At 31.8% G+C, this 17690-nt stretch overlaps 1 protein-coding gene across 3 annotated transcripts in view; it reads left to right on the top strand.

Moving 5' to 3' along the window:
* The first annotated feature begins 517 nt into the window (after positions 1 to 517).
* Positions 518 to 17690, top strand: part of LOC7462927 (exosome complex exonuclease RRP46 homolog) — a 29566-nt gene continuing 12393 nt past the window's right edge. The window contains exons 1-8 of one of the 3 annotated variants that reach the window (XM_002324187.4): positions 526 to 904; positions 1105 to 1218; positions 1712 to 1812; positions 2174 to 2194; positions 2776 to 2848; positions 2931 to 2998; positions 3382 to 3514; positions 4266 to 4718. In XM_002324187.4, the coding sequence (XP_002324223.3) occupies positions 799 to 904; positions 1105 to 1218; positions 1712 to 1812; positions 2174 to 2194; positions 2776 to 2848; positions 2931 to 2998; positions 3382 to 3514; positions 4266 to 4381 (732 nt within the window). In that variant the 5' untranslated portion in view covers positions 526 to 798 and the 3' untranslated portion in view covers positions 4382 to 4718. Of the gene's footprint in view, positions 905 to 1104; positions 1219 to 1711; positions 1813 to 2173; positions 2195 to 2775; positions 2849 to 2930; positions 2999 to 3381; positions 3515 to 4265; positions 4719 to 17690 lie in introns of those variants that run through there. The other 2 variants (XM_052449166.1, XM_024589844.2) reach the window with 2 other exon arrangements.

The raw sequence follows: 17690 nt of genomic DNA, 5'->3' as shown, positions 1-17690 counted from the left end.
AAACTTTTGGATAAAAATAAAATTATTCAAATTAAAAGGACTACAAAGAGAAAGAGAAAGAAATGTACGAGGATGGAAAATAACTTGTTATTAATTTGGGCATAAAAGGATATGATTGAAAAAAAATATTTTTGAACAAAAAGCACTTCTATAGTATTTTACCAATGTATTTTATTAAAGTATCTAATCTAATTATTTTAATATATTTCTTCTGATAAATTTTATGATACATGATAAATAATAGTGTCATTTTATTAGTTATTTTCTAGACCTCACTTCAAAGAAATAAATATATACAAGTAGGATTAATAAATCTTAGATGAAATTCTTTATTATTTTTTATGAATCATAAATTTTATTATCTCTTCTATTTATATTTTTTTTTTCCGAAATGAATCTATAAAATAAGGGCACCATAAAATTTCCCTATCCCTCCTTGTCCTGGTGTCGATTTGTTGGGCCTTTGTTCCCTCTATTTATCCAAAAAAAGAAAAGGAAACTTGCCATTCAAAATCAAAACCTTCAAAAACGAAAATGAGGCCGTATTGTTTTCTTTACCCGTCCACTGGACTTGTCTTCAAACCCCAATTAAGATCCACCACCACACCTCCTCATCTAACCTAAAAGCAAAACAAATAATTCTTAAACCCAAAACCCCAAAACTCTGCATCATCCTCTACCATCTTCCAAGTTCTAATCAAATCTTCGCTGTAACAAAGTTTCAGTCTTTTCTAAATTATAAGGTTCTGTCATAAAAAAAGGAACTTTGTAGGGGTGCTTGTGGGGGTGAATTAAATCATGGAGAGTGACAGAGACGATGGTCGTTCTCCAAGCCAATTAAGACCTCTCTCTTGCGCTCGCAATGTACTTCACCGTGCTCATGGCTCTGCCAGTTGGTCTCAAGGTACCTCCTTTTTCTAAAATATCTTTTGGGTATTGTTTTCTTATATTTTTCCTGTTCTTGTTCAACCTTTTTTATTAGGTTATCTTTATATTTTATCCAATCTGGAAAAATGGGTTGTTGGCATTTTTTATTTATTTATTTTGCTTTTGGCGTGGAGAATTGCTCAGTGGGTGTTGAATATACTTGTTGATTTTATTTAGGGGATACAAAGGTCTTAGCTGCTGTTTATGGACCTAAAGCTGGCACAAAGAAGAATGAGAACCCTGAGAAGGCTTGTATTGAAGTTATTTGGAAGCCGAAGACAGGACAAATTGGTTAGTTTTTTCTTGTATTTTTTTCTTTTTTTCAGTTTTGTCATTGGACATTGAATGTTGTATATTGGCATGTTCATGGGTTTTGTTTTGAACAACAAAAATTACAAATTAATTCATGCGCATAGCTTGCGAGATATCAAATTTAAGACCTAGTAGTATTCTCTTTGAAAACTAAAAATCCCGACCTTTTGATATATTCTGAGCACAAACACGAGTTAGTTTGACAAGGAATACTTTTCATATTTAGCTTGGAAGGAAACTGGTGATTGTAGCATCTTATACTATTTGATGCACAGTGAATTCATTACAACTTTGAAGCATTGTTGCTTTAACTTTTTTGCATGACGAAGCATTTCAGTTGCTACTTGCTTTGCTGTGTCATTCAAGTTTAATTGTTGCTGTTTCAATTGGATTTAGTTAAACTGTGGCTCATTTGTTTGCTTATTTATTTATTTTTTAAAATACTTCTGCCTATTACCTACCAATTGTATAGGAAAACTGGAAAAGGAATTTGAGATGATATTGAAGAGGACTTTGCAAAGTATCTGCATTTTGACTCTCAATCCAAACACCACAACATCAATTATCGTTCAGGTCAGTGGGCTGGTGCATGGGTTGAAAATTTTATGTTTGGCAGGAGTTTAATGATTATGTTCCAAAAATTGTTGCCTACCCCTCATTGTCACCTTTCAAGTATTACTCTTTATTTCTTATATTTGTTTCGAGTGATCTTTATGTTGTTGATGCTGCATCTTTATGCGATATTAAAAAATAAATCATTTGATAAATAAAGATAAGATGCATACATCTATTTCATGCAGCACACTTCTACATTTTATACCTAGCTAATAATTTTGTATGATGTGTGCTTGCTTGCAATGCATTGCATGTGTCTCCTGATATTATACAGATCAGTTTCATACATCACAATAATGGATTCATCTCTCTTTTGCAGGTTGTTAATGATGATGGTGCTGTATCCTATTTATTTGTGCTTTCTATTTGTAGGACTAGAACTGCATCCCAGCTAATTTTCCATTTCATCCTCATTTTATCTTGAATTCTTTTTATGGGATGAGCAATCTCCCACTTTATTCATGTGAATTCATGATCCTTGTTCTATTTTTCTTTCTCTTGCTGAGCTCTCTGCCAAGAGACAACATGACTTTTTATGTTTTCTTTTTACGTTTCTTTATTAAATGATCATGTGAAAAAGAAAAAGGTTCTTTGCTAGCTATAATGCTTTTGCTAGCTATAATGCTTCTACTATTATAACTTCTGTTGGCATGTGAAATTAGTTTATTTTACAGTGTCCTTTCTGTGGTTAGTTCATATGGCTTCTAAATCCAATTTATTAACTACTACGAGTTTTTTCTCTCCATGAAGACACACTCAGATGATGATATCATTCCTTTTTGGGTGTAGAAAAATAACTTGCAGATTCTTTAACAAATGTGCAATATGCATTTGCTGGATTTAAGCAGGATGCTCTCTGTATCCTTATATTTGGTTTGAAAAATTGATATGATGCTATTTTCTTGACTGCAATCTGTGTAGCTTCTAGTCTGTGCTATAAATGCAGCATGTGCTGCCCTCGTAGATGCTGGAATTCCTATGAAACATCTTGCTGGTAATTGAAAAGTGTTTGTCATCTTCTTATGGTTTATGTTAATTTGATGTTTGGGTGACTGATGCCATACTGCCTTCTGCAGTTGCAATATGTTGTTGTTTGGCAGAAGGTGGATATGTTATATTGGATCCTACCAAGCTGGAAGAGCAGGTTAGTATAATAAATTTATTTTTATTTTAATTTTCCATCGTAAATGCAGTTATACCGGGATGTTTTAATGCTAAATTGAGTAATTCGAGGCTCATCCATCCAGGATGGAAAAGTCTTGGAATAAAGGGAGGAAAAAGCAAAGAGAAAACCGTATTTCTTCATAAGTGTCTATACAAGCCCTTGATTTATATTTCAGTTTAGGTTTCAAACTGTTAAGCAAAATACTTGGTGCAGACTACCTATGTGGACTGCAGAACTCTACTCATGGAGATACAATTACTCTGTGCTTTATTTTTATTCTCAAATTCCCCTTGCTTATGCACTTTGTGCTTCATTTTTATTCCCAAATTCCCCTTGCTTATGCTTGTTTTGTATTTTTGTAGAAAATGAGGGGATTCACATATTTAGTCTTCCCAAACTCTGTTGTCTCTGTTCTACCAGAAGGATCATCCCATGTAGAAGGTGAACCCATGGAACATGGAATCATCACCTCTGTTACCCATGGTGTAATGTCAGGTACACCAACTTAATCATATGATACAGACATATAAGATATTGTTGAATATGTGACAAATGGAGAGGTTAGCTAGCTGAAAATCACATTATTATCACTATGCCTCACCTACTGGTTTTACCCCCCAGCTAGTGGATGTGAAATCCTTGTGCTTATCTATTTTAAAGTTAACTCCTAAAAAACTCAGTGCTCAGGTTCCTCTTCCTGCTTGCATGCTTCTAAATATTCTAGGAGATATCAAATACTTTGCAGTTCATTATGTTAGTCAGATGATTGTGACCTGTCTGCTGTTATACTGCTTAAGGAAGATACGTATATTCCTCTTCTGAAACAGTTGTCTTTGTCTCCTAAATCAAACAGCTTGAAGCATACAATGCGCATTTTCTCACAAAGTTTCAATGCACTTATCCCTCTCTCTTATTGGCCTATGATTGGAGCTCATTTAGGACTTCATAAAACCTAATATCAGCCTCCAAAAAATTGAATAATGATTTCTGATTGTTTATCTGCCAAATTCTCACATGATTAGGATCAATCCTGTTCCTTTCTCCTCTTATGTTAAAACCTCTTAGAGTCAGGTGAAGATAATTATTATCGGCTCCCAAAGAATTTTGGACTTCATTCTTGAAGTGTCTTTATTACACAATCCGGTCGTCGTTCACTCTCGTCAAAATAACATTTTTTTTCCTGCTATTTTTCTGCTTGTGGCATCTGATCTGTTATAATGCTGTTCCATTTCAATTTGTACCTTAGTGGAAGAATATCTCAAATGTCTAGAACGAGGGCGTGCAGCCAGTACAAAATTGTCTGATTTTCTTAGGAGGAGCTTGCAATCACAACTTCCAAGCGACTCATCTAAAGCTGCGTAATTTCAAATATTGCTGGAAAAACTCCACAACTGTCCCATGCTTGTTTCTACTGTACTCAAACCTTGTGGACCTGACACAAGGGATAAATTGTAATGTTTGTGGTGTAAACCTCATTATATGTAGTGGTTAGGGGTTTTAATGCTGCATTTAGTCTTTGTGAATCCGAATAGTTGTTTCATTTCGGACAAAATCCTTGGAACTTAGCAATGGAGGCATAGAATACTAGAATATGAAAGGGGCGCAGCTTGGTAATTGGAATCGTGTGAACTTAACATGAAACGTTGTTCTGCTCCAAAGGGATGCTAGCATACTAAGATATATTTTGTTGGAGGAGTTACATGTTGTGCAATTGGTGCTTGGTTTAGGGTTAATTTTATTATTTTGAAGAAAATAATAATAAAAATAGTAATTAAAAGAATGGGTAAACAAAGAAGAGATTTTTTCATCAATATTTCCATTAATTTTTCCAATTTTTTCCAATAAGTTTCTAACTATTGAAGTTTATGTTTTTTTTTCTCACCTTCAAACTTGAATATCTGTGAATAGCTTTAAATTTTTCTCATCTATCACAAACACTTTTTGTGCAATGAATGGTTTTATTTTGTGATAAAAAATATATTTCATATTCCAAAAATACTTTTCATTTTTTTTCTATAAATAATTGCATCATAGAAATCTACAAGTATTAATATACTTTTATGTATAGGAAGTGTATTTGTTTTTTACAAAGACAGATGTATGTACATGAAGTGTTTGTTAAGTACAACTTTAAAAGTAATTCCAAATTATTATTTGAAATTAAAAGATCACGATGTGATTAAAAAATTTAAAAAATTGAGCACATATATTAGTAATTTAAATCAAGGAAAAAGGCGTCAAATGAATTGGTCTTTTTTTATTCCCGACTGTCCTAGTAAACCACCCTTTACAAGAAACAAGACTTTCAGATTATTCTGCCGAACTTTCAACCCAAGCTAGCAGTGAAAATTACATCGCATGATCTTTCCAAAAAGCTTATTTGACTCATTCACATGTTTTTCTTGAATAGAGACTTGTCAATAATGCCTATCCCACATCCCACATGGCATTCACTATGAATTACATCATAAAATAATGTTATCATAAAAAGAAGTGCAAATTTCTCCATCAAGCATGATGGCCCAGATCGATGGAAAGAAACAAAAGGAGTGAACTAGGATTATGTCATTATGAAATGATACCTCTTTTGCTGTAAAAATAAAGCATTGAAATAATAAAAAATTGTTGTTCATCTTAAAAATTTAATTATTTTTTATTTATATAAGTAGGTGTGATCTTAAAAAGAAAAAAAAATGATTTCCTTTTGAATAAAATAAGATACATACTTATTTGGGGTTCCCTTTTTTCAAAATAATTTATTTTCTGAAAAAATTAATGTCTGCCATAATACAAAGTAAAAATAATGTCTCAATTTATTGCTCTAGTTTAACTTTAACACATAATAACAGTAAAATAGGCTGTCTATAATTGTTTTTTTTTTTTTTTATATCTCATTCCTTATCAACTACACAGAATATAATCTTGCATATCAATCCCCTTGATTTTCGATTTTCTAGTTGATTCGAGTTTATTTATGTTTTTTTTAATTAAATATTATTTTTTATCAATTTTGTATTTTAACATTATGTTAATTCGGGACTAAACTTTTATTATTTTTTTCTTTCAAAATTATTCATGTGAATTTTGCAGGTCAACCCATATTAATCTAGACAGATCAAATGTTTTTTTCCATCTCAATATTAAATAACCCATCTTGTTACAATCCCAACAATTTAGGGGTAAAATAGGCTGTCTATAGTTTAGTTTTTTTTTATATCTCATTTTGTGATATCTTTATATTTTATTTTATTTTATCATGAGATAAGATAGTAACCACTGTTAACATTATGTTAGTTTCACCTTGCTGTTACTCATGCAGAATATGGTTATATTAGTTAGGAATTTGTTTGTAACAAACTGCAATTGCAGGGGTCTTTCCGTAGAAGTCAAGGAATAGTTTCTACTGCCTACTGCTATATAAAGGCAGATGTATTGATGAATTAATTAACTTGAAATCTGTATACAAATATTATGAATAAAATTCGTATAGTGAAACTCATTTTATTATGGTATCAGAGCATGGAAATGCACTGATATATCTTTCCCCTGAAATCTCCTTCTTGATAAAGCTTTCCTGTACCTGTATCATCTCTTTCTCTGTTTGTGTATTTTTCTCAGTTTCCTTCACCATCTAATCAGTACCTCTATTCGTAAATCCTGCATTATCTCTGTCAATCTTGCATCCTTATCGCCTTTCTCTCTTTTAAAGGAAAAAAAAAAAAGGGAAAACAAAATAAACGTTTGCCTATACGATCATTCACCTGTTCTTCTGCACTCTAAATCTTGCAATCTGTTCTTGAATATTTTCTGCATTCTGATCTTGAAATCTATTCTTGAATATTTCCTTTTCTTGCATCCTGAGATCACTTTCTTTTCTATCATTCTTGATTTTTCATGATGAATGATAAAACAACAGAATCAACACCCATTATCCATGTACAAACTGAAAACTCTGGATTCACAACCAGTGTTATTCTCACTGAAACTAATTACGATGTATGGTCTCAGATCATGGAAATGCAGATTGCAGGAAGAGAAAAGCTTGAATATATTATGGGCAAAACACAACCACCACAAGATACTGATGCTGGTTATTCAAGATGGTATGCAGAAAATCAAAAAGTTAAAGGATGGCTGCTAACGTCTATGTCACCAGACATCATGAAAAGATACATCCGACTACGCACTGCACGAGAAATTTGGAATGCCTTGTCCAAAACCTTCTACGATGGATCAGACGAATCACAACTCTTTTCACTTAACCAGAAAGCCTTCTCCACAAAACAGATGGGTCGACCACTGTCAACATATTATGGTGATCTTATCGAAATCTTTCAAGAACTGGATCATCGCGACAGAACTGAAATGAAAGACCTAGATGATGTTATTACTTACAGAAGATCTGTTGAAAGATTACGGGTACATATTTTCTTGAATGGATTGGATGCAGAATTTGAACAAATCCAAGGGGAAATTCTTAGAAAAGATCCGGTACTGGATCTTGAAGAAGCTCATGCTTATGTACGCCGTGATGCTGTTCGCATAGCTACTTTAAACAATGAAGCTGGAGCTGGTCATGCTAAATCATCTGCAATGATGGCACGACGAGGTAAACCAAGAATATACCGATCAAATGGCCCTACTATTGAAAAAATTCGGACATCAGAAACTCAGAACAGTAGCTATGAAATTGGAAAGGCAAAATCAGAATATGTTTGCACACACTGTGGTGAGACTGGACATACAAAGATGAAATGCTATGAACTAATTGGGTATCCATAATGGTGGGATCCTGCTAAAGCACCTCGTAAACGAAACTCAAAACCAAATACTCATGCTTTAGTTGCAGTGACAGAACATCCTTCAATCAAAATAATGACCAATCTCACGACTAAGGAATAATCTGTGGCAGAACATCAAGTTCCTTCAACACACACTAAGGAAGAATCTGGTAAAGTCTTTCATACCTCCACTATTAGCAGTAGAAATGAATGGATAATTGATTCCGGAGCTACTGACCATATGACCTTTGACAAATTGTGGCTTCAATCTTTTAAACCATCAGAACAATATATTATATCATCAGCAAATGGTACCTCATCATCTGTTAATGGGGAAGGTTCTGTCATCCTTACTGAAAATATAAGTCTTGACTCCGTATTAGTTGTTCCAACTCTTAATTATAATTTACTTTCAGTTGCTCAAATAACTCTTGCTCTGCAATGCATTGTTATTTTTTGGCCTAACCTTTGTGTTTTCAAGGATATTCAAACTCAGAAGACAATTGGTTATGGTACTAGAAGGGGAAAGCTCTATTATCTGGATTTAACACCAGCAAGTTGTCACCAGTTAGCTCAAGCATTCTCCATGAATAAATCTACTGCAAACTCTGAATCTGCTGCAAACTCTGAAATTTGGTTATGGCATAAACGTTTAGGTCACTCATCCTTTGGATATTTGAAGAAATTAATGCCGAAACTCTTTGTGCAGCTACCTGACACAGAGTTTAAATGTGATGTGTGTGAATTGGCTAAAAGCCATCGGGTTCCATTTCAAAACAGCATGAATAAAAGCCCAACACCGTTTATGGTTGTACATTCAGATGTATGGGGTCCAGCAAATACCTGCTCTCTTAATGGTAAACGATGGTTTATTTCCTTTATTGATGATCACACACGTATGACATGGATTTTCCTAATGAAATGCAAAAGTGAAGTAAGTTCATTATTCAAACAATTTCATAACATGGTAGCCACACAATATAGTTCTGCAATACAGGTTCTCCGTAGCGACAATGGTGGAGAATTCGTTAATCAGGAGTTGAAACAATATCTGATTAATTATGGGATTGTTCACCAAACCACTTGCCCTTACACCCCTCAACAAAATGGGGTTGCGGAACGTAAGAACCGCCAGCTTCTTGAAGTTGTTCGAGCCTCTTTATTTGAAGCTCATGTGTCAACTAAATATTGGGGTGAAGCTATCACAGCAGCAACATATCTTATCAACCAGATAACCTCAAGCACATTAGGATTTCAGACCCCATTGAGTGTTCTTCATAAAACAATATGTTCTCCTGCTGTGTCACATTTGCAACTAAGAGTTTTTGGATGTACAGCTTTTGTTCATCTTCACAAACCATTAAGGAATAAGCTGGAACCGCGAGCACTCAAGTGCATATTTGTTGGTTATGCCCAGCATCAGAAAGGTTATCGCTGCTATCATCCACCAACTCAGAAACTCTACGTCACACTTGATGTTGTATTCCATGAAAATATAATGTATTACTTTGCCCCTGAATCCTCAAGTCAGGAGCACAACAAGGGTAACTGGCAGACATGTTATGATGACCTATATGTTACAAGAGATAAGCATTCTAGTAATAGATCTTCACATACCATGCAAGATGGAAATAGTGAAGAATATATAGAAGCAGAACCACAACAAACCACTGGCAGTGAAGAAAACCAAATAGAGGTACTGCAACAAGAAACTCAAGTACCTCAGTTGCCAGCTTCCCCACTTCAATTGTGTCCTGAGTTTGAATCTGTAACTGAACCTCAAGTAAGTTCTGAAACTCAACTCAAGATTCTACCCCACAGAACCACAAGAGAAAAACCCAAAACTGCGTATGAACCACTTCTCACCTCTAAACCTCATTATCCTATGAGTAATTTTGTGTCCTACCATAGATTATCAAAGGAAAATGAAACTTTTATGAATCAAATATCTGCTATATCTATTCCTAACAGTGTGCAGGAAGCCATAACAGATTCAAGATGGAAAGAGGCCATGAATGAAGAAATGAGATCCCTTCAAAAAAATTGCACATGGGAAGTGGTTGAACTTCCTGCAGGAAAGGTACCGGTTGGATGCCGGTGGGTGTTTACCATTAAACACAAAGCGAATGGCACCATTGAAAGGTTTAAAGCAAGGCTTGTCGCCAAAGGGTACACTCAAACTTATGGGATTGATTATATGGAAACATTTGCACCAGTGGCCAAGATAAATACTGTTCGTATCCTACTATCTCTGGCCGTGAACCTTGACTGGCCCCTATATCAACTTGACGTAAAAAACACATTTTTACATGGGGATCTCCAAGAAGAAGTATATATGGAATTACCTCCTGGATGTATTATGCAATCAAAGGAAGCACAAAGGTATGCAGGTTAAAGAAATCCCTATACAGGTTAAAGCAATCTCCAAGAGCATGTTTTGGGAGGTTCACTAATTTCATGAAATCCATTGGATACAAGCAAAGCAACTCAGACCATACGTTATTCCTGAAAACAAAAAAGGGAGAAGTCACAGCTCTGATCGTATACGTGGATGATATGATAGTAACCAAAAATAATCCTGAAGAGCAGAAAGCATTGCAGAATTGTCTTGCCCAGGAATTTGAAATGAAATCTCTAGGTCACTTAAAATACTTTCTTGGTATATTGAAGTATCAAGATCGAAAGAAGGAATTTTTTTGTCTCAACGAAAGTATGCCCTAGATTTGTTAAAAGAAACATGTATGATAGCTTGTAGTCCTGTCAGCACTCCTATAGAAGAAAACCTAAAACTGAGTATACATCCACAACAAATCCACACTAATAAAGAACGTTATCAGAGACTAGTGGGAAGATTAATGTATCTTGCACATACCAAACCTGATTTAGCTTATGCTTTAAGTGTAATCAGTCAGGTTATGCACTCCCCTAGTGAAGAACATATGAAAGCCGTCACCCGTATCTTGTGCTACTTGAAATCATCGCCAGGTAAAGGAATTCTATTTAAAAAGGGGGACAACTTGAAGATTGATGGATATACCGATGCTGATTGGGCAAGGTCAATACAGGATCGAAGATCTACATCGGGATATTTCACATTTGTGGGTGGAAACTTGGTCACCTGGCGAAGTAAGAAACAAGAAGTAGTAGCTAGATCCTCAGCCGAAGTTGAATACAGGGGAATGGCCAAAGCGATATATGAATTATTATGGATAAAAAATTTGATGCAGGAATTACAGGTTGAGCAGACAAGTCCTATGAGATTGTATTGTGATAGCAAGGCGGCATGCGACATTGCTCATAACCCTGTCCAACATGATAGAACTAAGCATGTTGAAATTGATAGACATTTTATCAAGGAAAAATTGGAAGCAAAAATTATCGAAGTTCCTCATATTCGATCGCAAGATCAGCTTGTAGATGTGCTGACGAAGGCAGTATCCAGCCAAGTTTTTCATACCAGTCTTGACAAATTGGACATGAATGATATCTATGCACCAATTTGAGAGGGGGTGTTAACATTATGTTAGTTTCACCTTGCTGAATGATTTTATGTGTGCTTGGGTGGTCACATAAGGGTTCATCAGAAATCAGAAGTCTTCGTAGGTTGTCTTTTTTGAAACAAAAGTCTTCATACGTTGTTAATTGGAAATGACAACTCAAACAAAATAACAAGTATAATAAAGGAGAAGGGTGTTTTAGCAGTGTTTTTTCTGATCATTTTCGTAATAAAATAGTTTGTCAACTTAGATGACTGATTTTCTATCACATCATCAACTCATAGATCACCATAGTGGAATATATGTATCTGAAATTTCGTTTCAAAATTTCCCAGAGCAGCCCAAATTGACCAAATCAATTATCTAGACAAGTGCAATATATAACTAAAAAAATAATAACGATCGAGAGACCAAAAAATAATTGGTGTGGAAACCTTAAACGAGGCAAAGACACTTTTGGTAATAAATTAAATTCATAAACGAGGAATAATTCTCCATGTGGGCGAAAAATAGCAGACCAGGTGGGAACGACCAATGCATTACTTCGAAGGTTCCAGTTGTTGAACTGTTGAAGAGGTTAGGGAGGACTGGAGTTTACCGTCCTTCTTTTCTTTGAAATAAAAAAAAATAGGTTCATGTGGATTACTATATATATGTTTTAGTATATTTTGCAATTTGTTTTATATATACAACTAAAATAATAATAATGATAGACAAAAATTATAATTGGTGTGGAAACCCAAATTTGACCAATCGAAAAGACATTTTGCCAAGAAATCCAAAAACGCAGAATTCATTATAAGGAGCTATGCTCCTTCCTTTATACTTCCTGGAATTCACTATAAGAAAGAACTCATTCAGTTTTTTCTGAGTACAATAATACTAATCTAGATTGATCAAATGTTTTTTTTCCATTGCAATATTAAATAACCTGTCTTAAATAATAGTTTGATAATATGATAGATAAAATTAATAATTTAAATCTTATCTTGTTACAATCCCAACAATTTAGGGGTAAAATAGGCTGTCTATAATTTTTTTTTTTTAATATCTCATTCCTTATCTCATTTTGTGATATCTTTTTTTTTTTTTTTTTTTATCATGAGATAAGATAGTAACCACAACCTATTCAAAAATTTGCTGTGTGCTTGGGTGGTTGTCACATAAGGGTTCAGAAATCAGAAGTCTTCGTAGGATTGTCTTTTTTGAAACAAAAGTCTTCATACGGTGTTAACTGGAAAAGGAGGTTTTAATAGTGTTTCTGATCATTTTCGTAAGTGGGTTTGGAAGACATTTGGAGTAATAAAATAATTTCGTTTCAAAATTTCTCAGAGCAGCCCAAATTGACCAAATCAATTATCTAGACAAGTGGAATAAATTTGGTGTATATATATATATATATACTAAAAAAATAAATGGTGTGGAAACCTTAAACTAGGCAAAGGCACTTTTGGCAAGAAATTCATAAACGAGGAATTCTCCATATGGGCGAAAGATAGCAGACCAGATGGAGATGGCCGTCAACGACCAATGCATGGCTCCAGTTGCTGAACTGTTGAAGAGGTTAGGGAGGACTGGAATTCACTGTAAGAAAGAACTTATTAAGTTTTTCAGAGTACAATAATAGTTCAGTATAGGAGGTGTGCTCTAAAGATCAGCTGAAAAGGGGATTTAATCTTCATTGACATGCAAGTTTATCTGGGAATATCCATTATCATCGAACCAATCAAGAAAATATCTGACATAGTAATTTGTTTTTCAAAGAACATAAGTACTAATTAGCTAACTTAAGGTAGTGTTTTGTTATTCTCCTATGACGAAAAAGAAGAAGAAGAAGAAAACTAGGATAAAAACGAGTTTAGTTGTGGAGACAACGACACAATTGGGTTTTTCTTGTCTCTATCTCAAAGATAATTTTTACTGTTTCTAAACAAAAAGGAAAAAGAAGATGTAGACAAAACATGTAATATTATAAATACTTTTGAGTTATAAATAATAAAATTATAAATATTATACATATATGTATATATGTATGTATATGATAGAAATATGTATATATGTGTTATATGTATATACATATTAAGTGATGGAATTATGTGTGTGTAATATTGAAATATGTATATTTTCTATTAGATTTTAAAAAATAAAAATGGTTTACATCTCAAGTTTTTCAAATGTTTTTTTTAATTCTAATTATAAATAAAAAAATATAACCATGAATACAAAAATCTATGCTTACATATAGTAAAGATCATATATATTAAAAAAAACATGTAATATCTCAAGCTAATTTTTAACATAGTAGAAGATGGAACAATATTGCAATTGTTACAGTGAAACATAATTTTCTTAGTCTTTGTATAATAATTTGTTTTAAAAATATAAACAAAATTACAAAACAAATTAAAAAAAGATAAAGATAAAAACAAAAGGAATGATATAAATAGGTTAAGTGTAGAGCGATAAAATTAACAGTATAAAAAATAAAAAAATAATATTTTTTCAAAAAAATTGTTAAGAAAAAAAGAAAAAACTTAAAAAAATATTATAAAAAAATAAAGATAAAAAATGATGATAAATAGACCAAGTGTAAAATGATAAAAATATTAAGTATAAAAAAAATATAAGAAAAACTTGTTTTTTAAAAATTAACTTGAAAATTATAATTTTACCATTATTACAGTACCGCTACAGGAAAAATAATTGATAAAATTTACAATTATTCTATTTTTATAGGAAAATACTGTTTTATTTTTTAAAAATAAAAACAACAATTTTAACACCAGTACCGTAAAACAATACGTAAAATTTATAATTATATATTTTCCCTATTAGTGTGTGTGTCTATATATATATTATCCATCTAATTAAATAGCTATTTCTACTCATCACCACTCATAATGAGCGGTGGCCCACTAATCAATGACCATTAGTCAATGGTTTCAAATTTTGGATAATTAGGCCAGGCTTGAATGTCCGATTCAAATGCCTTCATCATCGAATCATATGTATTAATTAGAATGATATTAAACCATGAATAATTAAAAAACCGTGAAATTGCACACCACAATCAATCAATCAAATCCATTTCTATTTTCTCATAATTTCAAAATATTTTCAGGAAGTTTATCCACGGTCTATTGTTCATTTAATGTTTGCCTTTTTTTTTCATCATTTAATTTCTTTTAATTGTTAATTTCTATTTTGAATCCTTCAGAATGATTGAAATTATTTTATTTAATTTTATCTTTTAATATCTTTAATATTTGAATGATTGTGAATTAGTTTTCATGGTTTTTCCAAATAAAATGACATAGTCTAACAACTCGGGTTTTGAATTAACACGAGTTTATATTTTTTGTATTTATTTTCTTTTCTTCTTTAATCATTCAACATTGTTTGTTTTTTTTAAATGACTTTTGAGATTTTTTATGTTTTTTTCTCTAACAAGTTATCTGATTTCATGACTCGGGTCACACGTTTGATGAGATAACTTAAGTTAGCTCGATCTTGATTGTCGAGGTTACATGCTTATCATGCTAACTCAACTTAACCAAGACTAATTTTACTCAATTATGTCCTTCTATAATTAATGAGTTGAGAATTGAACTACATTGTTCGTTTCATTTTGAAAAAATATTTTTCTCCAGGTTATTGTGATTAATTTTTTTTAAAATCTTATTTATTGTTGTTGCTTATTTTTTATTATTTAATTAAAAAACCAACTTATTTTATCTAGTAAGATGTATAACCTGAATTGTTATTTATTTTTTATTTTGTTTATGATATTTAAATATTATTTTTTAAATGGAGGCCTAAAAGCTAAAGCTAATGATTCATGATCTTCCAAAGAATCTTGACTGATGGGCAAGAAATTCCAAATTAGCCGGCGTAGACAACATCTCAATCCCTGAAGTTACCATTAGAAGAAAGAGATCTATCAGCCAGTTTCTGAGAACCTGCTAAGGCGTAGAAATCTGCCATAATTGCAGGAAATAAATACTCATCGACAAGTTTGTTTTCAATCTTTTTGAATGAATGAAATTATTTTATTTTATTTTATTTTTTAAAATTTAAATGATTGAAAATTATTTTTTATAATTTTTCTAAATAAAATGCTTTTAGTCTAACAACCCGAATCTTGAATTAAGTGAGTTTACATTTTTTATACTTTTTTTAATCATTCAAAATTATATATTGTTTTTAAAAAGATTTTAAAAATATTTTGTGTTTTTTTCTCTAACAGGGTATCTGATTTGATAATTCTGGTCTCAGGTTTGGTGGGATACCCCAAGTTAACTCGACTTTAATTGTCGGGGTTACATGTTTATCATACTAACTCAAATTGACCAAGACTAATTTTTTTACTCAATTTTATCCTTTTATATTTAATGAGTTGAGAATTGAACTATATTGTTTGTTTTATTTTGAAATAAATATTTTTTTTTAGAGTATTGCGATCAATTTTTCTTTTTAAATCTCATTTATTATCGTTGTCTAATTTTTATTGTTTAACTAAAAAACTAACTTATTTAATCTAGACCTGAATTGTTAATTTTTCTTCATTCTGTTTATGATATTAAAACTAACTTATTTAGTATATTCTAGGCCCCCTGTGATCAATTTCTCTAATCTCAAATGATGCTTGACGATTTTAATTAGTAATTAAATTAGAAAAATTAAAAAAAGGCTTAGTACTTTTAGTTTTTGTTAACTGGACTTCATAAATAACAAGTCATATTTATTCTGAATAATTCCAAATTAATTAGAAATTACTATACAAGGAAAGGTAAATAATTAATTAACAATCAATATCACGGGACTTCTCCTTAAGTATTGAGTGCTCAACAGTCAATATCAAGGGGCTTCTTCTTTATATGATTTTCTTAGTTAAGATCATAGCCAGAATTATAACTTTCTGATAAATTATATTTTCAAATATATTAGATGAATATTAAAGACATATTTTTTAATTTATTTAAAAAATAATCTTGATTAACATATAAAATATATACAAATACATATTATCATCGAATAATAATAAAATAATAATAATAAAAGATGGTTGTACTGATGAAGGGACCGCTGTTGTTATTTCAAATGTTCAACAACAGGAACCTTCGAGCAATGCATTCGTAGTTGACGGTCATCTCCTATCTGGTCTTCTATTTTTTCTTCCATATAGTGAATTCCACGTTGATGAATTTCATGGAAAAAAGTGTCTTCTTGATTGGTCAAATTTGGGTTTCCACTCCGATTGTTCTTCCCCCCCTCATTATTATTTTCTAGTTATATATATACACCCCAAATTAATTTATTCTAATTCTAATTCTTTAAATAATATTTTTTTATATCATGAATCTAAGCGTTGATGTGATAGGAAATCATTCATCTAAGTTGAATTCAGGGGAAAATTATATTTTATTACTCCAATTGTCTTCCGAACCCACTTACTTGAAAATGATATATAATTTCCTGTAATGATGAAAATGCCCGGAGTGATGTGAAAATCATCAACTAGTTCACCAGCCTGCCATGGAAAACTTTTGTAAGATAAAAAAAAATAACATTGATATAGGATACACCTTGATTATATCAAAGGAAAAAAAAATCATCATAAAATATCTTATCTAAAATATTTTTTTTATTTTAATTTTTATGATAAAATATATTTATTATATCAATGTGCTAAGAACTACCACTTATCTAAACTATTATATGTATGTTTGGAAAAATTCATGACTTAGTAAATTATTCGTTCCCTTTTTATTATTATTATTTTTTGATTCATCTGAGATGTTCGGGCTAGCTTGTACACACCTCAATTAATTCTCACGGATCCTGAAATTAACCACAAGTAAGTCTTCAGTGACCATCAATATTAGCAAACCACAGGGCTAAAAAATAAGATCACAGGGGAAGCAAACCTATTAATCCCAAACTCTTATCACTAAGCCACCTACTTGATAGTTATTTTTTTTTTATTCTTACTCCTTACACAGGCGGTGTAGCTCATCATAGTTTAAGAAGGGAGATCGGTGGCTTGGATGTTTTGGTTGATTTCTTCTCCTTTTTTTTACGACGATGGTTGCTACAGTTTCAAGTGAAAAGAAAAAGGGATGTTGACACTATGGTTGGGTTATCGTGGGGTCTAATTGGTGGTGAGAGAAGTATGTGGGTTAAGAGGGTGATTGAGATTGTGGTTTTTATTGTTTTTTAAAATGCTTTTCACTTAAAAATATATTAAAATAATATTTTTTTATTTTTTAAAAATTATTTTTGATATTAGTTTAAAGCATTAAAAAACATTAAAAAAATAATCTGGTGGTGCAAAAAATATTAATTTAAAGTAAAAAATAAAATATTTTAATTTTTTTCAAAAAACAAGAACAA

Source organism: Populus trichocarpa, chromosome 18 (assembly GCF_000002775.5).
Source record: "Populus trichocarpa isolate Nisqually-1 chromosome 18, P.trichocarpa_v4.1, whole genome shotgun sequence".
NCBI classification, from domain to species: Eukaryota; Viridiplantae; Streptophyta; class Magnoliopsida; order Malpighiales; family Salicaceae; genus Populus; species Populus trichocarpa.
Note: the sequence above shows the minus strand (reverse complement) of the source record. Positions and strands in the feature narration are given on the sequence as shown.